The 26747-nt window shown below is 34.5% G+C and overlaps 1 protein-coding gene across 10 annotated transcripts in view; it reads right to left on the minus strand.

Moving 5' to 3' along the window:
• Positions 1-26747, minus strand: part of RABGAP1L (RAB GTPase activating protein 1 like) — a 729489-nt gene that overhangs the window by 255508 nt on the left and 447234 nt on the right. For 9 of the 10 annotated variants that reach the window (XM_049112262.1, XM_025430245.3, XM_035718827.2 and 6 more), the window contains 3 exons: positions 25131-25205; positions 10052-10177; positions 7835-7978 (listed from right to left, as the gene is read on the minus strand). The exons of the other annotated variant lie outside the window; for it this stretch is intronic. In XM_049112262.1, the coding sequence (XP_048968219.1) occupies positions 7835-7978; positions 10052-10177; positions 25131-25205 (345 nt within the window). The remainder of the gene's footprint in view (positions 1-7834; positions 7979-10051; positions 10178-25130; positions 25206-26747) is intronic. 10 annotated transcript variants of the gene reach the window in all.

Genomic DNA, 26747 nt, shown 5'->3' on the forward strand with positions numbered 1-26747 from the left:
TAAAAGATTAGGTTTGACATGCTTATTCTTCCACTGATCATTTTTCATAATTATGCCACCCTGTATATTTCTTAAAGATTGACCTTAAATGTTCTCAAAGGTACCAGAATCTGCTTCTAGAAAAACACTGTAGAGAAATTGTAATTCAAGCATTTCCAGAATAAAGCATGCAACAATAACATGCCCCAGTCACTCCTCAACATCAGTGGTCCCCAAGATGTTCCCTAAAGCAGAGAAGCTGCACAATCAGCCATCCTTCCCTCTCACCACTTATATAGTGAAACTATATAATCAATAAAACCCCCAGTGATCCATCAGCACATCCTGTCCTCTCTACTTTAAAAATCTGTCTAGAAATCAACCACTTCTTACCATGTCCACTATCATGAACTTGGTCCAAGCAACCCAGATTATTACAATATATAACAGAGTATGCCTATCCTATACTTAAAACTGTCCAGCTGTTTCCCATCTCAGCCCAGTAAAACCTAAATTCTCTACAATGGTTAAAAGTCCCTACTAAGACCTGTTACATTTCTCTTTCTTCATCTTTTTCCATAGCACTTAACACCTCTGATAGGTTATATACTCTATTTAATTATTTATTGTCTATATCTTCCACAAGGATAAAAATTTAATGAAGGTAAGAGTTTTGTCTGCTTTTCTTTACTGTTGTATTCCCAAACCTGAGTGGTTTAGGAGAAGTATTCAATAAATGGTTGTTGAATAAATGAATGAATGAGTGAAATATTCCTTTAAAGTCATAGTAAGCACAGACAATGGTTCTGCCATTTAAACTTGAGGTTTCTACTTCTTCCTGTAGTGTCAAAATTAATGCAAACACAAGAAAGGGCTGTAAGACAACTGATGTGAGAACCATAAAAACCCTGTAGGTGAGAAAGAAGTTAGAATCCAGAAAAAAGATTTTAGAGAGTTTTTTTTTTTTTCTAGTCCTGAAAATTTCTATTGACAAATTAAACTTTAAAATAAGGGATCCCTGGGTGGCGCAGTGGTTTAGCGCCTGCCTTTGGCCCAGGGCGCGATTCTGGAGACCCGGGATCGAATCCCATGTCGGGCTCCCTGCATGGAGCCTGCTTCTCCCTCTGCCTGTGTCTCTGCCTCTCTCTCTCTCTCTCTCTCTCTCTATGACTATCATGAATAAATAAGTAAAATCTTAAAAAAAACACTTTAAAATAACCTTTACAGTATTTACTGGTTGGTCAAAGCCTTTTTTTTCCTAGTCTTGTAACCAATTGCTACTCAACATTTTTACAATATTTATGTTTATGTCACCTATGCTCATTCTAATTTATTCTACATTCAATAGATTACTTGATAAAGATGTTAGCTAATGCTTATATAGTAATCACATTGCAATATATAAATGTACTGAATCAACACACTGTATACCTCAAACTTATACAATGTTATGTCTCAATTAGATCTCTAAAAAATTTCAGGTATTACCATTTGAGGGAGAAAATGGGGGCAAAGAATAAGAATATTATATAATGAATCTACTCTTCAGATAACAGCCTCAGAAAACTGTTTTGAAAGAGGGCATATGCATGGTGATATTTAATTAGATAATGTAGTACTATACTGTCATCTTTTTCATCACCCTAAGAAGAAAGGAGACAGGAAATATACTCTAATTTGAAGGGTCAATGATTTCCTTACATTCCATAAAATACCAAGTTACTATATAAAGCTGAATATAATTTGATACTCTAAAAACGGAACTATCTGGGAAGAGCCAACTTCAAACATTATCTGTCAGTTATCTTGTCAAGAATAAAAGAAATACTGTTTTTCTTATGTCTTCTGAAAGAAAGTGGAAGAATAGAAATACTTTAGGAGGACTACTTGAATCACTAGTCAAAATGAAATCAATTAAACTTCCATTAAGGTCAATGGCTATACTGTTGGTTTTAGCAAAAAAGCATCTCAACTAGAGGGAAACAAAGGTGGTTAGAAAGGTAAGAAAGAACCAACAGCTAAGCTGACCTACTCTCTTAAGAATTTCTAGTGTCACAGAACATAAAGACTGCTAACTCTGGGAAACGAACTAGGGGTGGTAGAAGGGGAGGAGGGCGGGGGGTGGGAGTGAATGGGTGACGGGCACTGGGTGTTATTCTGTATGTTAGTAAATTGAACACCAATAAAAAAAAAAAATAAAAAAAAAAAAAATAAAGGTTGGCTCACCTAAGAATACTGTAGAATTAAAGTAATGAGATTCTATTTTTAGGCAGACTTGCCAATAACATGCAAGTATGATAAGGCTGTAAAAAAAAAAAAAAAAAAAAAAAAAGAATTTCTAGTGTCATCTAGTTAACTGAAGAAATTGAGAAGCAATGAAAGAGCTATATAGGTGGATAGAACAGAATGGAGGGTTACATTCTTAATTATATATTTACTATGTAGCAGGCACAGTGCTTGGCACTTCATATTCTCATTCAATCCTTAAAATAAATCTGGGACACTGGTTTTGTTAGCATCATTTTTCGGAGAAATAAACAGATATATACAGGTAAAGTAACATAATGTGATGCAGAAAGGGTTAAATAAAAAAAAAATATCTTAACTCCAATGTTAAACCGTCTCTATGTTGCTTCTTCTATAACTGAATACACTGCTGGATTTTTCCTATCAGGTTAACTGTAGAAGTACAAGAGTGATTCAGCTCTTAGATCCAGCTCTTAATTCTCATCTGTATGCAACTGCAGAAATCAAGTGGATGAATTTTTAACCAGATAAATTTTATTTTGTTCCATATTCATCAACTCTAATCTGATCTAGGACCTGCCACCTGAAAAACAAAACAAAACAAAAACTCGCCTCTAATCACAAAGAAGACTTTCACTGAATGAAAATAACTCAAAAGATAATGCTCAAAATACTTTGAAAAGCTGTTTGGTGGCATCTGCTACACCCTAGTATATACATGCCCTAATCCAGCAATTCCACTCCCAGATGTGTACCCACAGAAGTACATTTGAATGCTTACCAAAAGGCAAGTTCAAGATGTTCATAGCAACATTATTTATAATAATTCTAATCTGGAAACAACCCAAATGCCCATCAACAGTACAATGGAAGAATGGATACATGGTAATATAATCCATACAATGGAACAAATGAACCATGTCTAGATGCAACTATTACATGGATGAGTCTCACAAACATAATGATAAATGAAAAACCTGGATGAAAAGAGTTCATATTGTATTACTCTTTAAATAAAGTTTGAAAGCAATAAAAACTAAGCTACAGTGCTAGAAGTCAGGACAGTGATTACTCCTCAGAGAGGTAGGGACCGCAGGGGCAGTGAAGGGGAGGAGGGCTTCTGAAATGCAGGCAGTGTTTTCCTTTTTTTTTTTTTTTTTAATCTGGCTGCTTGTTACATAAATTATGTTCACTTTATGAAAATTCATCAATGTTTTGCACTAATTTTTGCAAATTTTCTTTTAATCTGTTACACTTTAACAAAAAGTTCTTTTAAAAAGGCAATGTTCTATTCTTAGTGGGTTAAGAGCACAATATTTATAATTGTTAATACTTCTATCCTTTTTCTTATCTCTCCACATACAGACAGATAATAAAACACAGAAGAGGGATCCCTGGGTGGCGCAGCGGTTTAGCGCCTGCCTTTGGCCCAGGGTGAGATCCTGGAGACCCGGGATCGAATCCCACGTCAGGCTCCCGGTGCATGGAGCCTGCTTCTCCCTCTGCCTATCTCTCTGCCTCTCTCTCTCTCTCTCTCTCTCTCTGTGACTATCATAAATAAAAAAAAAAATTAAAAAAAAAAACAGAAGATTTTGGTTCTTTTATATAAATTTAATTTCAATTATTGGCTAGATGATCATTTTTCAAAAGTTCCATCTATCTCAGTATAATAAAATGTTTTTTTTTTTTCCAAACTCTAGTTTAAAATCCTGTTGTTGGGGTGCCTGGGTGGCTCAGTTGGTTAAGTCTCTGACTCTTGATTTTGGCTCAGGTCATGATCTCAGGGTGATGAGACTGGACTCCACCTCAAGCTGCAGAGAGCCTGCTTAAGATTCTCTCTCTCTCTCTCTTCCTCTGCCCCTCTCCCACCATGCATTCAGATGCCACTTTCTCTCTCTTTCTATAAAAAGAATCCTATTGTCATTGTCCTCACTAAATAAGGGAATTAATCTGAGTTACCATATATTCAGGCTTATACAAACATTCTAAATAAAATTGTTAACCAGGAGTTTTTGATTCAGACTATATTGCCAAAGTGTACTGAAGTTCTTCCCAAATTTTCTGCTACTAAATTAACTTCAACATTTTTTACCTTAGAATGAATGAAAAAATCCTTAAAAGCATATAAGCTTAGAAAAGCATGAGAGGATGATATGCTTTCTACAAGTCTCCAGCTCAACGTCTTTCTCACTTTGCAATAGGACTGATCTCTGAGCAAAAGACTGATTTTTTTGTTGTTTAGTTTTTGGAGGTTTTTGGTCAAAATGATCAATTTTGAAAAATCAACTTTTCCATCTGAGAATTTCTTAGCATTCCATTTGTAACTAAATATTAATTCATAACCATGAATATTTGAATCATTTTCTAAAAAAGAGAATATGACAAAAACAGATACCTATAGATGTTTCTATTTAAGACTATGTTATCATTTCTTCTTTTAGAATATTTTACCACATATGAAAGAAGAGCTTTGATATAAATATTTTATTAACTACAAGAAGGAAAGGGGCAAAGAAAGAACACAGACAGGCAGGAAATAAAAGTTTATCTAAAAATTTCCTTTGCAAAATAATCCTCTGACAAAGATGAGTTAGTGGAAAGAATGAATATCCTGATACTGTTCCCAATAAAGTTTATTTTTAACTGTTAAGGGATGTTATTATTTATTTCCCGGGTTACCATGATTTTGTGATTACAACTTACTCCATGTTTTGGGAAGCTATGCAACTACCTTAAACAGCTACAGAGTACAGATTTAAGGGAAGGGAAAGTAGTATCTATGATGCTCTTATTAATTTTAATAAACATTAAGATCTTTCGAACATTGTAATTATAAATCACAGCTGGTAAGCGATAACACTTATAAATTTTCTTTTCCCTACCATAAATGTTGCTAATTTTATTAGCATGTATTAGAAATTCAAGTATCTTTAAAATAAAATTTCCTGAAAAATTGTGAATCTGGGTTCCAGAAGACCCACTGACAATGCTCCAGTGTCAGGTATGGAATCATTCAGATAAAGATGATTTTAGAAAGTCATTACTCCAGTGAACTAGAGGATAGTGTTACTATTCTGCCAAAAGACACCGAGAAATTCAATTCAACTGGTGTAAGCATATTAATTTCATTCTCTTTTCTATAATAAACATTATAAAACTAATCTAGTATGAAAGAGGATAATCTCTTTCAGCAAAAAATATGAAGCAATGGTATTAACTTCTGCAAGCTCCTACTATATATAAAATTGTTAAAATGTCATACCCTTACTTTCCTATTTTTTAAATAAATACCATGAAATACCAAATTCAGTACAGTATTCAGTGAATAGGACCTATGAATATTTATTTATCAAAAAGAAATTTTAGTATTACTTTAAGATCACAGAAGTCAAAGATATAAATCTGGTTTTTACTTTCAGAGAGTACTGCACTAAATTTGAGGAGTCAGAACTGTTCATCATATCAGTTTGGATAACCAGGCAAAGTAGAATTTTTAGTACAAATGTCTAAATTTGTGTATAATGTGGTAAACTCCATTTTGAAATGAATAGTTTTAGCTCCTAAATCTGTATTCTTCATTTAGGTTAAATTTAGATATCCATTTTAGAAACTAATTTGTAAGTAAAACAAATAGGTGAATCACTGTGTTATCAATCAGGTTTGCCAGCTGTTCTATATTCAGAATTGGGAAACTCATTCTGTGACCCTCAGCAAATCGCTCAACTTTTCTTTATCAAAGTATGTCACAAATGAGGGCACATGGGTGGCTCATAGGTTAAGCTCCCAACTCTTGATTTTGACTCAGGTCATGATCTCAGGGTGGTGAGATCAAGCCCTGCCTCCGGCTCTCCCTCAGCAGGGAGTCTGCTTGAGATTTTTTTTTTTTTACAAAATGATTCAGCTTTTATTAATTAGCATCTTAGAAGAAACAAAAGATAAGAGAGCCAGCAAAGCTCTGAACAAACACAATGAAACAGGTGCAGACAGGCCTCAAGAAGCCATTTGAACAGATGGAGGCAACACCCTCCTCTAGTGGGCCCTGACCCAGGGGTGCTCCATGATCTGGGCCAAGGGTAGCCTTTCCAAAGGCTGGTATCTGAGAAGCTTGGAGACTAAGTCCTGGGCCCCCAAAGGTAATGATGGGGGAAATCGTAGGTCTACCTTGAGGATGCGTCTGTAGGTCTCATTATGGGAAGGGCTCTCAAAGGGTGGATATCCTACCAACAGCTCATAGCAAAGTACTCCAATGCACCCTCTGGCCCTACCTCTACCCATACTCTCTCTCAAATAAAATAAATAAATCTTTTTAAAAAACATGTTACAAATGTTTTAAAATCTTACACCTTTACAAAATGCTCTGCAACTTTCAAGTACTGTGCAACTTCCAACTAGAACCTCTGAAGAACAAAATCCAACTATGGTTGCATATGAAATGGTTACTGCTGTGGTAGACTGAAAAATAACAGTTATGCTTTGTACAGCTTATGCATTTTATCTTTTAAAATCTTTTTTATAAATATTTGATTAAATTTGATTAATATAATTGAAATGGTTAGACTTTTAATAAAGGAAACTTTGTATGAAAAGAAATGTAGTAATACAAAACTGTTTAGATTATATTAGGTTTATATTTTTTACTACTCCAGCTTTCTAATGTAAGACAGCTATAATTTACATACATTTATATTTCAAATAAAAAAATTCTCATCCAAAAACTTTCGTATCACTGCTAAGACTGTTGAACATTTTGATTGGCAGCATATAATATATGCATGCATAATGTGGCTTATTTCTTTAAAAGAGTAAAATGAATGAATGTAGCCATATAAGGAACTAAAAGTAATAAATGAAACAAATCAGATACCTAAGAAATTTGCAAACTAATTTTTGAAATATTCTATGGAAATATATGGTATAGAAGCTTTAGTGCATAACTTTACTATTATCTGGTAGGAGTCCCAAACATCATGTGCAATGGAAATATGAATTAAGGATTAAATTACTATATAATTAGAAAACAAACTTAGTGGTTACCAGAGGGGATGGGTGGAGAGATGGGTAAAATAGGGATAGGATTAAGGAGTGCACTTGTTGTGAGAAGTGGTAGGTGATGTATGGAGTTACTGAATAACTATATTGCACACCTGAAACTAATATAACACTGTATGTTAACTAAACTGGAGTTTAAAATAAAATAAAATATAAATTACTATGCAATTTTCATTTCTATTCACTCTTGGGGTGTAATTGCATTACTATTAAAAACATCTGATTTTGAATTCATTTATATAACTTTAAAGGTCCTTTATCCTTTATATTAGTAATACATTATTACGCAGATAAAGGCTTATTATGAATTTTAATTACACAAATTTAACTACTACATCTTACTGTGTAGGAATTATATATGCTTTAACATTTTCATTTCTCACAAATAATAAAATTATAGTTAAAATAATCTTTACTAAAAATTCAAATAGAACTTTCTGGTCAGTATTTATGGCTGTTAAGTATAGGGAAAAATAAAATGAAGAAAGAAAATTATAACCACTTTAAATAGAAACTACTCTCTATTTTGGCTTAGGTATGAGAGATGCAGTCACTCTACCTCACAAAGCAGTAAGTCGATGATGTGGAAGACCATGCAGAGTGGGAATTTGGCTGTAAAAAGAGTGAGGAACCACTGGGAGGCATACATATGAACTTCCAGGTTCAGAACACAAAAATGGTGGTGCAGGTCCGGTAACTGCTCCTAAAAAGTTAAAGTGGAAAATTGGGAAACTTTATTTCCTCTTACAACTGCAACTTATGACAAGCTTTCTATGAGTACTCTTGATTTTTTGCACCATTCATTGAATTTTATGTAACTACACAGAAGTGGGGATAGGAGATGAGCATTGGGAGTAGGATAATCAAGGAAAATAAAGGCAGACTTGTTATAAACAAATAAAGATCATATTGCTCTTGCTCACTTGATTGTTCTTGTTTCTTGGGAAATGCTTACTCTGACAGAACACTCTGTAGTCTAATGAATGTCATCCCTCCAGAGTCAAATCTAGCACCTGATCTAATGGGTTACACCTTACTACCTAGGAAAGAAATATATCCTCTCTTTGGAGACCACTTAATACCAACACCATCTGGGATCTATGATATCACTTCAGTATATTTTGGAGGTATTGAGAAAAGCCCAAAACATCACCAGACTTTAAAACAATCTATTTTTGACATTAAAAATGACAAACTATAGAAATCATGCAAGTATATAATGCAGGAAATTGGATGTCTCCTATTATGCTACCCTTATCCTTTGTTTCCCAATTTACACAGGTAAATGCTTTTCAAAAGCATGAAAGGTAAAGGGCAGGGTATTAGCAAAGCTATTCCTATAACTGAAAAGCAAAGACATCTAAAAGCCCACGTTAGTTTTGTTTTCATAAACATCATAAAAACAAAAAGAAAAACCCTACTTCTTGTACAAAATGTTTTTGAAAAGCACCCAAAGTTACCCATCAGGTACTTTAAATGGGGTGTCCAAAGGTCATCCAGTCAAAGATTGCTAATAGAAGAATGTGTTTGGATTTTTTCATAATACCATGAACTTGCTATTCATTTATCAGGTACATTTATTTGACTCTCAAAGCTCTTAAGAATACTGACCTTCAAAAAAATGTAAACTTTTGTAAATAAAAGGTAAAAAAGTGAATAATCTCAAATATTTACTTAGACCTCTAAAAAAGAGCCCACTGCTTTCAATATCCATAGTTACCAGATTCTTCTACATAGTCTTTTTTCTCCTTGATGCCCATATGTCATTGGGTTTATAGTTCATTTAACATCTTTCCCCTATTTCTTCTTTTAGGTTTTCTACCCTCCAACATTCTGTTCTCCCAGTAGAGTTTAAACTCACTGCTAATCTGTCTTCTCTGTTCTAGTCTTTTAGTCTCCCATTGACTCTACTTCCTCTTCAGACACCTATAGAGCTCTGATAGATCAGGCCAACAAGCTCTTACCATTGTCTCTACTGTCATGACCCACTAACCTTCCTCCTTAACCACTTTACCTTTCCCCAATGTGGAATCTATCCACTCATGTATTTACTTCACACTTCTCTTGGGTTCTCAAACCTCCTACAGAGAAAGCCATATAAACATGTTATATAGACCCATTGTAAATTTAAGATTTCCAACTTCAGGTGGCATTTCAAAGCTACTCAGTAATTCCTTTTATCAGCACTAGTCAAAAATTTTGCCCTTGCTCACAAACTTTCTTATTATGTAATATTTGACATATATAAAATGATATGTTCCTCATACATATAAATTTACATATTATAAAACAATAACATTGTTTGAAATCAAGAAATTACATGAGAAAAAAATTTAAATATGTCCTCACATTAAAGTGTTTAAGTGTTATTCTTTTTCAATTCTTTTTCTATTTCTTTCAAGAGTTCTCTACATGTGGCCCTAATTTTGGCACTAGTGATAATTACGGAAGGGAAAGTTCTTAAGTATTTCAATTTTTATTCTGTAAATATCTTCATTTCTTTGCAAACAATACCCAGAAATCTCTTCATATACTTAATTCACTATATTCACACTTCAAAGTATATTAAAATTGAATATTTACAATGGAAGCTATTTTAAAAATGATCAAATGGTTAAATAAATATTAACACCAATGCAGGTACTGGTCAGAAACCAACTGTATTTACATTTTCTGTAGAATTCCATTAAACTTTCATGAATTATTATTGTTCATCAATTTTATTACTTTTTCTGTAATTCAATCCTTGAGTGGCAAAAGCCTAAATTTTATTTACCTGTATTAGTTTTTCCAACTGATAGAACTTGCAATGAAGATCTTCAAAGTTGTTTTTGTAGAGATCTCGTAAACCATAGTCATACATGATTTTCACCAAAACACAGAATGCTTGTTCCTCTGGCATCTACAGGAAAATAGATTTATATAAAACATGACTGAATGGCATTTGGCCAGAATGTCAGAAAAGTTCCTTCCTGTTATTAGTCCTCTGCATTAATAGCTAATTTCCTCAGAGCCAGCCGTCTGCAGCAATATTGGTAAAATTTGTGTTGAAACCTTCCAGCTTCCTTACTGGACATGAACTTCACCCTTTTGTGAATTTTGATCATCCTGTTAATTCATTCATTAAGCCATCTTTTTTTTTTTTAAGATTTTCTTTATTTATTCATAGAGATGCAGAGAGAGAGAGAGAGGCAGAGACACAGGCAGAGGGAGAAGCAGGCTCCATGCAGAGAGCCTGACGTGGGACTTGATCCAGGGTCTCCAGGATCATGCCCTGGGCTGCAGGCGGCGCTAAACCGCTGCGCCACAGGGGCTGCCCTCATTAAGCCATCTTAAAAACAGGTAATACAGTCACATGATTTAAAAAATCAATACAATGCAAAAGTATGTAAAGGTAAAAGTCTTACCTCTGTATCATAATTCCCGAACCTGATCCCCACCTCTTTGGCATAATCCTGTAACTACGCTCAATAATTTCTCAGTATCCTGCTAGTGTTTTTTTATGCAAATAAAAGAATCACTTTCTTTTTATTTTTTCCCTTTCCCACATAATATTCTATATACATTATGATGCATCTTGCTTCCCCCGCCCTCAATAATATTACCCAAAGAGGGATTTCTGGGTCAAAGGATAAATGTATTTTTCATTTTGATAATAAGGTACTGTCTTCCCATGGTCTTCTTGATGTTGTTGTTTTCTTTCTACACAAAGGTTTTAGGAAAGAATTTTATGAACTTTTATCATTAAGAGTTAAACGGCAAAATCTAATATACCCCTCCCAGAGGCATTTTTATCTGAACAGAGAATGAAATCTAAAATCCAAGGAACAAATCTCTAAATTGTGGTATCAATAAACTGAAGGGATTTAGAAAGATACATATCCAATATTCTAGAAATTACATCAAGCAAATAGAAAAAGATTTTATCTTTAACTCAGTGTCCTAAGATGTAACTATTATGTAAACATTCACTTTTTTTTAAATAAAGATTTTATTTATTCATTTATTTATTTATTTATTTGAGATAGAGAGCAAGAGAGAGAATGAGCACAGGCAGCAGGGAGAAGCAGGCTCCCTCCCCGCTTAGCAGGGAGCCCGACTCAGGGCTTGATCCCAGGACCCTGGGATTAGGACCCTGAGATCAGGACCTCAAGACAGGACCTGAGCTGAAGGCAGATGCTTAACTGACTGCACCAACCAGGGACCCCAGTAAACATTTACTTTCAATATCACTTCTTTGAAAGTCTGACCTTGGATGATTATGGTATTAGACTCCTTTCTTAGACTAAATTCCCACCCAAATAATTGAATCAAGTAGAGTTCTATTTACTCACTTAGAAATGTAACTGTTTTTTAAATTTCCTACACAAATTGGCCACTTCTAATTCTTCTAATAAACCATGAAATACAGATTAATTAAATAAAACCTCCTAAAGTAAGTATACTTAGTTGTTTTTTTAAAAAAAGATTTTATTTATTCATGAGAGACATACAGAGAGAGAGAGGCAGACACAGGCAGAGGGAGAAGCAGGCTCCATGCAGGGAGCCTGACGTGGGACTCCATCCTGGTTCTCCAGGATCAGGCCCTGGGCTGAAGGTGGTGTGCTAATCTGCTGAGCCACCAGGGCTGCCCAGTTGTCATTTTGATTCTCTAAACATTTGTTTATTTCTTTTTTACCTATGAGGTATTTGGGGCTTTGACCCCAGGTGTTCAATTCAACAAGTATTTTTCAGCTTATACTTAGAATACAAGTGCTCTGTATTCTTCCTCCCCCAACAGTTCTGTCATTGAAGCTTCAAGTGACACTAATTTGCATATGCATGGTATACTACTCTCACCACCATGATCTAAGCCTCTCCTACTTCCTCTCAGATCTCTATTAAAATGGTCATACAAAAGCGCTCTTGTAAAATAACCATAGCCAGGACTAGAGAACCAATTCGCTTATTTTTTTCTAAGTGAATGATGTTTAGTTGAATATTTTATCATTTGGTAACCTATAAAGGGGATAAACCTTTATTGCCTTGCATGGGTAAGACCATTAAAGCAAATAAAAGGTTTTAAATGCCTTTTAGTATTCATACATGAACATGAGAGATGCATGCACTGTGCTAGGCCCTGTGGATATAAAAGTAATGCTATCGCATCTTCCCAAAGGACTAGTAAATAGGCACCTCTCCTTGACTTTGACATTGACACAGAAATCCTGGGATATGAGAGGTAGGATGTGTAGATGAGGAGTTAGATATCACCACAGTTAGAGCACAAGTAGAAGAATGGCTGGATATGACCAGGGCAAATTAGTCAGGAAAATGATAAATGAACATAAATCTCTGCTTTGCTTTTGGGTATGGAGCTTAAATTCTCCCTCCCTCCATCTCTCTATCTCCATCTTTCTCTGCTCCCTTCTCCTCTCTCTCCATCGGTTTCTCTCTCACAAACAAAATATCTAATACATGTTCTCCAAAAACAAAAGCCTTTGTAAGTTTGAACTTGATCACCCCAAATAAAATGGACAATCCCAGTCTATAATCTTCATTTTTAAAAAATTTATAGTTAAGAGAGTTAGGAGTCTTAGAGCTATTATCCTTCATGTCTAGCTTTAGGCAATGTAATCTCAAAATGATGACCACAATAGATTAGTTAGCAGATCCATCACCTCACACAGTTACAATTTTTGTGTGTGTGTAGTAAACACTTTTTAGATCTCTCTTGGCAACTTTCAAATATACAATACAGTATTGTCAACTATAGTCACGAAACTGTTATATATCCAAAACTTACTGATTTTATATCTTAAAGTTTGAACTATTTCACCTCACTCACCCCCACTCACCCATTTCCCCCACCCCCTGTGGCAACTTACAGACTATTCTCTTTTATGACTTCAGTTTGTTTATATTCCACCTATAACTAATATACAGTAATTGTCTTTCTTTTATTTATTTTACCTAGCATAAGGCCTTTGAGGTCCAATCACGCTGTCATAAATGGCAAGATTTCCTTTTTTATATGACTAAATAATATTCCATTATATGTATATACATTATATGTACCTATTCACTTGCTGATGGACACTTAGGTTGTTTCCATGTCTTGTCTACTGTAAATAATGCTGCTATGAACATGGGGGTGCTAATATCATTTTGAGATGGTAATTTCATTCTCTTTGGATATATACTCAGAAGTGGAACTGCTGGATCACATGGTAGTCTATTTTTAATTTTTCAAAGAACCTCCATACTGTTTTGCACAGTAACTGCACCAATTTACATTCCCACCACCAACAGTGCACAAAGGTTCCCTTTTCTCCACATCCTGCCAATACTTGTTACCTCTTATCTTTTTCATAATAGCTACTCTAACTGGTTTGAGGCAATATCTCATTGTGTTTTTGTTTTGCATGATGATTGGTGATTCTGAGCAACTTCTCATATGCCTGTTAGATTTTGAATATCTTCTTTGGAGAAATGTCTACTCAAGTCATCTGCCCATCTTCTTACTGGGTAATTTGGGTTTTTTTCTTTTTCCTCTTGAGTTATAGGAGCTCTTCATATGTTTTGAATATTAGCCCTTCTCAGATATGTGGTTTGGAAATATTTTTTGCCATTGTGTAGACTGCCCTTTCATTTTGTTGATGTTTCTTCTGCTATGCAGAAGTTTTTCAGTTGATGTAGTCCCACTTGTTTATCTTTGCTTTTGATGTCATAATCAAAAAATCATTGCCAAGACCAATGTCAAAAAGTTTTTTTTTTTTTTAATCTATGTTTACTTCTAGGAGGTTTATGGTTTCAGGTCTTACGTTCAAATATTTAATCCATTCTAATTTTTATGAGAGATGTAAGATAGGGGTACACTTTTATTCTTTTGCATATGGCTGTTCAGTTTTCCTAACACCATTTATTAAACTATCTTTCTCTATTAAATACTATTAGCTTCCTTGTCAAATATTAGTTGAATATATATGCATAGATTTATTTCTAGGCTCTCAGTTCTGTTCCACTGGTCTGCATATCAATTTTTATGGCAGTAACATACTGTTTCAATTACTATAGTTTTGTAATAGAGTTTGAAATCAGAAAGTGTGATACCACCAGCTTTGCTCTTCTTTCTCAGGATTGTTTTGGCTATTCGGGGTCTTCTGTGATTCCATGCAAATTTTAGATTGTTTTTTCTAATTCTGAAAAACTGCCCTTGGGATTACACTGAATCTGTAGATAGACTTTGGTTAGTATAAACATTTTGACATTACCAATTCATCTGATCCATGAGCATGAGATAGCTTTCTATTTGAGTCGTCTTCAATTTCTTTCATCAGTGTTTTGTAGTTCTCAGCGTATAAATAATTCACCTCCTTAATTAAATTTATTGCTAAATATTTAATTCCTTAATACTATTGTAAATGGGATAGTTTTATTTCTTTTTCAGATAGTTCATTGTTAAGCATATAGAAACAGAAGTGAAGTTTGTGTGTTGATTCCATATCCTGCAATCTTACTAAATTTGTTTGTTAGTTCTAATAGTTTTTTGGTAGTCTTTAGGGTTTTCTATATATAAGATCACGTCATTTGCAAAAGAGACACTTTCATTTTTTTTCCTTTCTGATTTAGATATTTATGATTTCTTTATCTTGGCTGTCTGCTCTGGCTAGGATTTCTAGTACTATGTTGAATGGGAGTGGTGAGAGTAGGCAACCTTGTATTGTTCCTGGTTCTTCGAGAAAAAGCTTTCTCTTTCTTTTCTTTTCTTTTCTTTTCTTTTCTTTTCTTTCTTTTCTTTTCTTTTCTTTTCTTTCTTTTCTTTTCTTTCTTTCTATTTATTATTTATTTATTTATTTATTTATTTATTTATGATAGACATAGAGAGAGAGAGGCAGAGACACAGCAGGAGGGAGAAGCAGGCTCCATGCCGGGAGCCCGACATGGGACTTGATCCCAGGATTCCAGGATTGTGCCCTGGGCCAAAGGCAGGCACCAAACCGCTGAGCCACCCAGGGATCCCTCTTTTTCTTTTTCTTAGTGGAGATGTAATTGACACATAATATTATATTGGTTTCAGGTATACAACATAATAGTTCAATATTTGTATATAATGTGAAATAATCATAAGTCTAGTTAACATTTGTCACCATACACAGTTCATTTTTTTTGCAATGAGGAATTTTAAGATTTACTCTATTAACATCTTTCAAATACCAATATAGTATTTTTAACTATGCGGTACATTACATTCTTATAACTTATTTATTTAATAATTAGAAGTTTACACCTTTTAGCTCTCCCTTCACCCATTTCATGCACCCCTAAGCACTACCTCCATCTTTGGCAACTATCAATTTGTCTATGTCTATGAAATTTTTTTTTAAATTCCACATATAAGTGAGATCAATAGTATTTGTCTTTCTCTGTTTAACTTACTTAGGATAATGCCCTCAAGGTCCATTCATGTTGTTGCAAATGGCAAGATTTCATTCTTTCATATATGAGACACATTTTCTTTATCCATTCATCCATCAATGGCCAGTTAGGTTGTTTCCATATCTTGGCCATTGTCAATGATACTAAAATGACCACAGGGGTACATATATCTTTTTGCTTTAGTGTTTTTATTTCCTTTGGATAAATACCCAGAAGTTGAACTGTTCGACCATATGGTAGTTCTACTTTTAATTTTTTTAAGATCCTCCATACTGTCTTCCACAGTGGCTTCACCAATTTACACTCCCACTAATAGTGCACAAAACTTTCCTTTTCTCTACATCTTTGCCAACACTTGTTATTTCTTGTCTTTTTGATAATAGCACTGTAATATATGTAAGTTAATATTTGTGTTTTTGATTTGCATTTCCCTGATGATTAGTGATGTTATCCATCTTTCATGGATACCTCTTGGTCATTTGTATGGCTAGAGGGAAAACTTTTAACCTTTCACCATTGAGTATGATGTTAACAACTGGCTTGTCATATACTGCCTTAATTATGTTGAGGTACATTCTCTACCCAATCTATTGGGAATTCTTATCATGAACGAATGTTGAATTTTGTTAATGCTTTTTATGCATCTACTGAGATGATTTTTATCTTTTATTCTACTAATGTGATGTATCACATTTATGACTTTTGTATGAACCAACTTTGCATTCCATGGATGAATCCCACTTGCTTATGATGTATGATCCTTTTATTTATTTTATTTTATTTTATTTTATTTTATTTTATTTTTTTCTGTGTGTATGATCCTTTTAATGTGGTGTTCAATTCTGTTTGCTACTCTGTTCCAACCTTTACTATTTTCTTCCTTTTACTAACTTTGGGCTTAGTTTGTTCTTCTTATTCTACTTCCTTGAGATATAAAATTAGGTTATTTGATATATGATTATTTTCTTGATTCATGCATTTATCACAATAAACTTTCTTCTAGAACTGCTTTTGCTGCATTTGATAATAGTGTTTTTCCATTTTCACTTTTCTCAAGATATTTTTTAACTTCTCTTATGATTTCTTTTTTAAATCACTGTGTGTTCAAGGGTCTGTTGTTTAATTTCTGCATATTCATGAAATTTCAACCTTTTCTCCTTTTACTTTCAGTTTCATACTACTGTGCTTACAAAGGCTACTTCATATAATTTCTATATTAATGAATTTCTTGCAATGTTTCGGTGGTCTAACGTATGGTCTATTCTAGAAAATGTCCCATGTGCACTTGAGAAGAATGTGTATTCTGGTGTTGGATGGAATGTTTTGTATATGCCTGTTCATTACATTTGGTTTATAGGTGCTATTCAAATCTGCTGTTTCCTTGTTGGTTTTCTGCCTAGATGACCCACTGCTGACAGTGAGGTATCAAAGTCCCCAAATATTGTTGCTGTTCATTTCTCTTTTTAGTTCTATTTGTATTTGCTTTATATATTTAGGTGCTCCAATTTGAGCAAATACATATTTCTAATTGTTATATCTCCGATGACATTTTTATCATTGTATGATGATTTTGTCTCTTTTGACCTCTTTTAGCTTAAAGTCTATTTTGTCTAAGTATAGCCACCTCTATCCCCTTTGGGCTGCCATTTGCTTGAAATATCTTTTTTTATCCTTGCACTCTCAGTCTATGTGTGTCCTTAAGACTAAAGTGAGTCTCTTAATAGGCAACACATAGCTGGGTCTTGTTTGTTCCCCCCCCCCAATCAGCTGTTCTATATCTTTTGATTGGAGAATTTATCCATTTATGTATAAAGTAATTATTAATAGGTAACAATTCATTATTGACATTTTGCTGTGTTCTGACTTTTTTGTAGGTTGTTTCTTGCTTTCTCTCTTGCTGTCTTCCTTTGTGATTTAATGACTTTCTGTGTTGTTATGCTTTCTCTTCTCTTTATCTTTGGTGAATCTACTTCAGTTTTTGCTTTGTGGTTACCATGAAACTTACTTAAAATATCTTATTTTAGGTTTATGAAAACTTAACTTTGGTAGTATACAGAAACTACTAAGTAAAGGTATTAACTTTCACTTCTCCCCTACTTCACACTTTATAGGTTACTGATGTTACAGTATACATCTTTTTTATATTGTGTAGAAAAATTATTATAGTTATGGTTATTCTTAATATTTTATAACTTTACACAAGAGTTGTAAGTGAATTATGTACCACCATTATATATTACAAAATCCGAGTCTGACTACATAATTACCATTACCAGTGAATTTTATACATTCATATGTTTTTACAATGTTAATGAGCATCCACTTATTCCAGCTTGATGAACGAACACCCTTTAGCATTTATTGTAAGGAGATCTAGTGATGATTAACTCCCTCAGCTTTTGTTTGTTTAGGAAAGTCTTTCTTTTTCCTTCATTTTTGAAGGGTAGCTTTACTAGGTATCATATTCTTTTTCTTTCAATATATTCTTTGAATATATCATCCTACTCTTTCCTGGTCTATAATGTTTCTGTTAAGAAACTGAATAGTCATATGGGGAATTCCCTTGTATGTAATGAGTAGCTTTCTTCTTGTTGCTCTCAAAATTCCCTTTGATTTTTGAACCCTGTTCAGATTCTAACCATCTGGAGTCTTCTGGGCCTCATAAATCTGGAATTCCTTTGGTATTCCCAAGTTTGAGAGGCTTATAGTCATTATTGCTTTTAAAAGACTTTTTGTCCCTTTTTCATTTCCTTCTGGGATTCTCATAATGTATATACTGTTTCATGTGATTGTGTCCCATAAGTACTGTAGGCTTTCTTTCTTTCTTCCTTTTTCTTTTTCTTTCTTTCTTTCTTTCTTTCTTTCTTTCTTTCTTTCTTTCTTTCTTTCTTTCTTTTTTACTGTAGGCTTTCTTCACTTTTTCATTCTTTTTCTTTTCTTTCCTTTTAAAGATTTTTAAAAATTTATTTATTAGAGGGAGAGAGAGACTGAGTCAGAGCATGACTGGGGGAGGGGGTAGAAGGAGAAGCAGACTCCCGAGCAGGGAGCCCAATGTGGGACTCAATCCCAGGATCCTGAGATCATGACCTGGGGCAAAAGCAAACTCTTAACCAAATGAGGCACCCAGGCACCCTTTCATTCTTTTTCTTTTTGCTCCCCTGACTTAATAGTTTCAAATGACCTATCTTCTAGTTCACTGATTTCTTTTTATATTTGGTTAAGTGTGTTGTAGCTTTCTATTAAAGCCTTCAGTTCAGTCATTGTATTCTTCAGCTTTAGAATCTTTTTGATGGTTTCTATTTCTTTGTCAACTTCATTTTGTTTTCCTAATTTTATTTAGTGATCCCTGTGTTCTTACACTTCACTGAACTTCTTTAAAAGGATTATTCTCAATTCTGAATTCTTTGTCACACAGTTCATATTTCTGTTTCTTTAGAGTTAGTTGAGCTTTATTAGTTTCCTTTGGTGGTGTCATGTTTACCTGATTGTTCATGATTCTTGATTCCTTGGATTGTTATTTGCATACTTGAGTAAGTAGTCTCCTCTTCCAAACATTACAAGTTTGGTTTGGCATGAAAAGATCTTCACCAGTTAGCTCAGCTTAGGGTACTGGATGGGCCAATTAATAGTATTCACTGGCAAGCAGGGCTTGCTATCAGAGTCTAGTTGAATGAGGCCACTGCTTATGCTCTAAGGTCAGGGGAGATGGTATTAGCTGGGCTACACAGTTGGGTGAGGCTGCTGGCTGTGCTCAATAATCAAGCAGGGCCAGTGGGTGGACTCTCTGATTAGATAGGGCCCATGTTCCACTGTCAGGTGGGGCCACTCTCTGGGTTCTGCAATCACTTTCAGGTGAACAAAGTTAGGGGCTACATTCCCCAGGGAGGGTAGTTGTACTAGTTCGACTCCACAATCAGGGAGGATTATGGGTTGGGCTCTGAAATAGCTCTTGGAGGAGAAAGAGAGTCTTAAGCAGGCTCCATGCTCAGCATGGAGCCTGATGAGGGGCTCAACCTCACAACCCTGAGATCATGACCTGAGCTGAAATCAAGAGTTGGAGACACTTAACTGACTGAGCCACCCAGGTGCCCCCTAAGAGAGTATTTCTTAAAGGTAAAATGTCTTGACTGTATTTACTCACAGGGGGATGTTGAGAAATGGCTCAAAAGCACTGATGCAAGAATTAACTTAGAACAGGAAAATTTCTTGCAGTCTTAAGGAAAAAGTGATTTGGTAGTATAGGAGGACTTCTTTAAAATACACTAAAAGTCCTGTAGTAAAGGTATCACTATTAGATAATGTGACATATATCTATCTAGCATCCTATTTTCTTCTCACCTGGAATCAAAAACCCTTTCCCTGTAGGGAGAAGTTCATCTAGTTAACTATCAGCGACAAGATGGACTCAAGACCTGGGCCTGGCCAATCAGAATATCATAGCATCCTGGCCTCAGTAATTGATTCAGAGATAGCAGCAGGTTCCGAAGATGGGCCAATCAGAGTCCTCCGGGGATTTTTTTTTTTTTTTTCACGCAGTAGTTAGAGCAAAAGATGGTCCCTTTTAAATGAAGTTGTAAAGTTAAAGACATATGGAAGATAGGTCAGCCATATTGCCTATTTTGTGACCTGCCCATATAAATTAAAAAAAAATTTAAGCAGAACAGAGATAGAGAGACATAGATTCCTGATGACAAAATATGAACTCTTGAATCCAATCATGTCAAAATCATCTCTGCCCTGGACTTCCTCATTATATGAACCTATAAATTTCCTTTTTAATTTCAGATACTTGGAGTTAAGGTTATGTCACATGTAGCAGAATCCTGAATAATATGATTGCACAAATACTTTTTCTTACATAAACATATAAAGACACCAGGAAGTCAGTATCTTATACCCTGGATTCTGTGGAATTCCTTTATGAAAACTAAGAAGTAGCTCTGCCTCTCCTTTCTTAACTCCATTGGTGAAATCTTACCCTAAACCTATTTTTTTGAGGCGATTGCAGTAAAGGATTTACAATTTTTAAACTTTATTTCATTTAAAATACAACCCACAAAAAGTGCATAAAAGTTAAATGCACACTTTAATAAATCACTTGATCATAAAATAAACCCAAAAAATTATAGACAAGTGGAACCACCACCCAAGTTAAGAAACAGAGTACTCTCAATACTCTTGAAGATCCCTTTATGTCCGATCCCAATCATGACTCCCAATTTGTCAAGAAATTACTATTCTGACTTTATCAGTAATCACTTCATTGGTGTTATTTGTATTTTCTATCTAGGTAACATCCTAAAAATAGAATTTAGTTTTGTCTGCTATTGAACTTTATGCTAAATGTAATCATACCAAATGATGCCAAGTTATTCTTTGCTTTCTTACTAAACCTTATATTTGTATGGTTCATTCACATTAACTTATATAGTGTAAAACATTCATTTCATTGTTATAGTTTTCCACTATTAAATATAACACAATTTTTCCATTTTAATGTCTAATTACAATTCTGGTATTAGGCATTCTAAAGTGGACATTTGAGTTGTTTGTTATAAACACTGATCCTGGGGAAATTCTAATACATGACTCTGGTATACGTATGTGTAAATTTGACTAAGATTCATACCTAGGAGTGGAATTGATGGGTATGCATATCTTTGTCAGATAAAGTCTTTGGTTTCCAAAGGAATTGTGACTAGTCATAGTGGGTTTTGTTTTTAATATTTTATTTAAGTTCAATTTGCCAAGTCATAGTGTTTTTAAAAAATTCAATAATTTTAAACATTCTGGACTATCCAAAAATAATCCTTTCTGGAGTAGGAAAGTTTCCATACATGCCAATAGTAATATACATACAGTAATTTAACCTTAAAAAGGAACATGATTTTCCAAAGAAAAAATTTTAAAATACTTGCAGCAAATATGCTAGAAAAATATATCAGGTTAAAAATTATTTAAAATATTTTATATGATTTTTAGAATAAATGAAACATATAAAAGGAAATATCATTATATCCTCCTATATGTATATTTATAAATATATTTCCAAATAAGCAATGATTAATACTATAATGATCATATTACTTATCTGTGCTATGGCTTTCTTGATCAACTGTAAAGGATAAATTTCTTGCAATTCTATCAATAGATATAATAGCATCTACTGTGATAAACAATTCTTGTACTGCTTAAAATACTACAAATTGCAAAGCTATTATCAAAGCACTGGGAAATTTCCAAGCACAAAGAGAACCTAATTATTACTTAAAACTACTTACACAATGGAAAACCTTAAAAATTCTAAACTTTAGTTTTTGAACATACTTTCATTTTTGATCTTCCCTTCTTCTGAGGCAGTGAATGTGAAATATAAATGGCCATGGTGAAGGAAAAGACAGCATCCCCAAAAGAATCAGGTTCTGACAATGATTAATATGGAGCTGCCAAAGAATGTCTGGCAGCAGAAAGAAGCAATTGCTTATGTAACTGATAAAAAAAATTAGTCAGTAACACCCTAATAACGTATCTCCCTAGAACCTGAGATAATATATATGATGAATTGTTTAGACTGTATTCTTCTACCTACAGAGGCAAAAGTATGAAAAAGAAAAAGAATTTACAGTTATTTTCTCTTATTCAAATTAGTTAATGGATGGGTTGGTCAGTTATTGGAATATGCTAATTAAAAGAATTATTGCATATACTTTCAATTAAAAATTACAATAATATGTTTCTCATTAACACTATGCAAAATATTAGTGAAACTTTCCTCAAGGATTCTGAATCTATTTATATATTTCTAGTTATTTTTATAAGCCACAGCAACAACTGCATAATTCTATTATTGTAGAAAGTTTGAGAAAACTGGACTGAATTTCTTTCTGTCCATCTTGTGACGTAGTTTGAAAACAAAGTTTAGAATGCTGACTTGCCATGTGACCCTTATAAGAGGAGATAATGTACAAAAAAAATTCTAGGTACTTGAGTTTTCTAGTTATTTGGATCACTGGCTTTTTTTTGTTGTTGTGGGAAGGTATTTCCAAATAAATATGAACTCATATTTAACCCTCTGTGAAATCTAAAAACAGATTTCTGAGACAGATGTTCTTCTCACTGAAGTTTAATCAATATATTGTAATGTGTTTATTAGGAGGGCTACAGGTCTAAAGTGGTAAACTGATATATGCAAAGATTACTTTGTGGAAGATGAAATTTCACCACCCATGGCTTCAACTTCGGCTTCTCATCAGAATCATTATAAAGGCTCTTTGGAGAAGAAAGATGATTCTGAATCTCGGTTAACATGTTACCCATGTCCCTGCGTGCTGTCTCCACCCCCCTTTGTCAGAGAGCTGACTGTGTGAGACAGTAGGCGGGTTCAGTAGCAGAACAAGAGCTCTGGGAATTTGTGGCCAGTGGCTTGATAATCTAGGGAATACCAAGACGATGGGCCATGGAGATATCAAAGAAAGAAGGATAACAAGGAAAAGATCAAGAAGACCATAAACAGAGGATAATGGAGGGGATCCCTGGGTGGCTCAGCAGTTTAGTGCCACCGTCAGCCCAGGGCATGATCCTGGAGACCCGGGATTGAGTCCCATGTCAGGCTCCCTGCACGGAGCCTGCTTCTTCCTCTGCCTCTCTCTCTCCCTGTGTCTCTCAAGAATGAATAAATAAAATATTTAATAATAATAATAAAGAGGATAATGCAACAGAGGAAGAAATCAAAGTTAAATAAAGTGATTTATCACAGCAAAACCACTATATATCATTATTATCATTGGAATCAAATTATCAGAATTAGGACCATAAATCTACTATAATCATTCTTCATTTCCAGAATACAAACCTAAAAGAAATGCTTTAAAGTCTCTAGACCTCTTTGCTGCATTTGACAGCATTCACTGCTTCCTTCCTACTGAAAATCAGAAACTCGTTAGGAATTCCTGTTCCTCATAAGCTCTTTAAATATCTGGAACTCCTGGGCTCTGGAATTCTATTCATTTTTCTTAGATGATCTAATCCACTCTCATGATTTCAGCTGTGATTTCTCCCTCAGCATCAGCTTCACTCAGATGTCCCCAAAATATCCCAAACTCAAAGAATTCAAAACAAAATTCATCATCAACTCCTAATCATTTTTCTCCATTCAATCTCAATGGATATATTTTCTATCTCAGCTAAAAATACCACAAGTCATAGAAAAAAAATACCACAAGTTATCCAGTCACCAAAGCTAGAAAATTAGACGTTACTTTTGACTCTTCTTTTGTCAACCCTTCCATAAAACTTGCCAATTTTGCCTCCTGTGTGTTTCTTAATTCAGCTTCTTTTTCTCTCAGTCTCAACATCTCTCATTTAGATTGATAGTGCCTAACTGGTCTCCCTGCTGCTGCCTATCCCCTTTAATTTCACCCTCTACAAGGGTATAAGAATAATTTCCCTGAAATGAACATCTAACTGTCCTTCCCTTTCTCCAAACTAATCAATGGCTCCTCATTAACTCAATAATAATGACCACCTTTCTTGACATGAGTCAAGAGTCTTTATGATTTGGTCCCTGCCCATCTGACCAGTTTTATTTCATATCTGTCTTTACATACATTTCCTACAGAAATTGTAATTTCATATTGTCCCCTTTATATGCTGTGACCTTCTGTATTTTCATACATTTGCTCATGTTGTTCCTCTTCTTCAGCTATCTCTACTGCCACCTTTCCCCAATCTCAATTATTTCTGTCAAGGCAAGGCTACCATCCCCTCCAGAAAGTCTTTCCTGAAAGTTCTGACAGAGCTGGGCTGGGTAATTCTCCTTTTTGTACTCTTACTCTGTGTATTGCTTTTACTTAGCACACTGTCAGTTCTTCTTTAGTGAACATCAGAAAAATCAATAAAGACACATAAAAAGAATAAAAATAATCAGTGTGTGCCTACAGTTCTTGTGCCCTATCCTAAACCACGAGGCCTTTGAGAACACACGTGATAAATTATTCATATTTGTAATCCCACTTCCTAACCTAGCACTGACAGACTGATGATCAATAAATGTCCCATTAAATGAAGGTGACTGAGAGTAAAAAGAGTATACAAAAATAAATTGTAGAAAAGGTAAGACTTCCTTGCCATAGTCCTTCATAATGGTTCTACTCCTGCTCCTATCTGAGCAGTTACATCGACTTAATTCTAGAGGATTCTCATTAAAAAAACTCCAAATAAGCAATTTATTCCCCATCAGGAATATTAATTCAATTGAGAAACTGTCCTGTACTTGACATCAGACCTCTTACTTTATCACCAAAGGTACACTTTAAAAAAGATGTGCCATGTATAATCTCCATCAGATAAATGGAAAATAGGAAAGAAGAACAAAACCAAGTAGAAAATAAAATAAACTTGGCAGCACTGTGCCATTTATCACATGGAAAATTACTCACATGCAGCAGCAATACAGCAGCAAGAAAGGACTGTCCTTGACAGTACCCAATGTCTTCGTCGTAGACGGAGTAGGCCTAGAGAAAAGGTGAAGAGACAAAAATACTATAAACAGTCACAGATTTTAGCATAAGTAAACATCAGGCTGCTGCTTGATCTTGACCCTGGGCTGTCTACCACAATTTCACTGATATTTCAAAGTAAATATGTGAGTCGTAGCACAGTGAGATCCCCCAAAGATGCTGTACAATTCCTAAAGTAATTGTATACATGTCCCATTATCCTCAGGTTCATCTTTAGAATCTGGAATAAAGAAATGCTCAGAGCATATAATTTTAAAAGCTCCATTATGGTTTGTAGTCAGGCAAATGGGATCATGTGAGGATGAAACAAAGGGTAGAAGAGGGTGAGAAGGTTCTAGAGTTGATATGGGAGTTAGTGCAAAGACAAACAATCGTGCAGTTTGAATCCTGGACATGTATTCCATCCCACGTATCCCATCCCTGTGATTTGCTTCATTTCAGTGAGGGGCTTTCCATTTTTAAAAAAGATTTATTTATTCATGAGAGACACACACAGAGAGAGAAGCAAAAACATAGGTAGAGGAGTAGCAGGCTCCCTGCAGGGAGCCCGATGCGGGACCCGATCCCAGGACCCCAGGATCATACCCTGACCTGAAGACAGATGCTCAACCACTGAGCCACTCAGGCGTCCCAAGGGCTTTCCATTTAGTGTGCTTAATAAAAATGTACTGTGATTATAAAAATTGTCTCTGTCCAGGGCAGTGGTTATCAAAGAAGACTAGGAAGAGTTACCAAAGAGAGGAGCGTTAAGTGTGGTAGCTCCCATATGCCAAGGTAGTCACAGTATGGGTCTGGAACTATTTTTTTACTTAAAAACAAACAATCAACTTTCTTGAAATAGTTTTGGATTCAGTGAAATGCATATATTAATCCTTGAGCTGAGATTTATAATTACATTTATGTAACCCCATCATTACTGAATATTTCCATCATTCCACAACATCCCTATGCCTCTTTGCAGTCAAAACCATCTCTACTCCAGGCAGCCTGTGGTCTGATTTTTATCAAAATATATTATTAACTTTGCATTTTTAAATGAATTTTACATTTTTAAATGAATTTTATACAAATACAAACATATAATATAAACACTTTTGTGCCTGGCTACTACTTTTGCACAGTATGTTTTGGAGATTCCTCCACGTTGCTACATGCATCAGTAGGTCATTCCTTTTCAGTGATGAATAGTATTCCACTGTGTAAACATACCACAATTTGTTTATCCTTTCTCATGTTGAACATTTGGGTTTTTCATGTTTAGTTAGTATAAATAAAGCTGCTATGTATGCACAAGGGATTTTTATGAATATAGATTTTCATTCTCTTTAAGTATATACCTAGGAGTGGAAGTTCAAGGTTTAAATGAAAGTGCATGGTTAGCTTTATAACAAATTGCCAAAATGTCTTCCAAAGTGGTTGTAACACAAATATTACATGCACACCAGCAAACTAGGAGTATTCACTGCTTCACATCCTTGTCAACACCTGATACTGCCAGTCTTTTTCCTTTTATTAATTCCTGTAGTTTTGGGATCC

This window comes from Canis lupus, chromosome 7, assembly GCF_003254725.2.
Source record: "Canis lupus dingo isolate Sandy chromosome 7, ASM325472v2, whole genome shotgun sequence".
Classification (NCBI taxonomy): domain Eukaryota; kingdom Metazoa; phylum Chordata; class Mammalia; order Carnivora; family Canidae; genus Canis; species Canis lupus.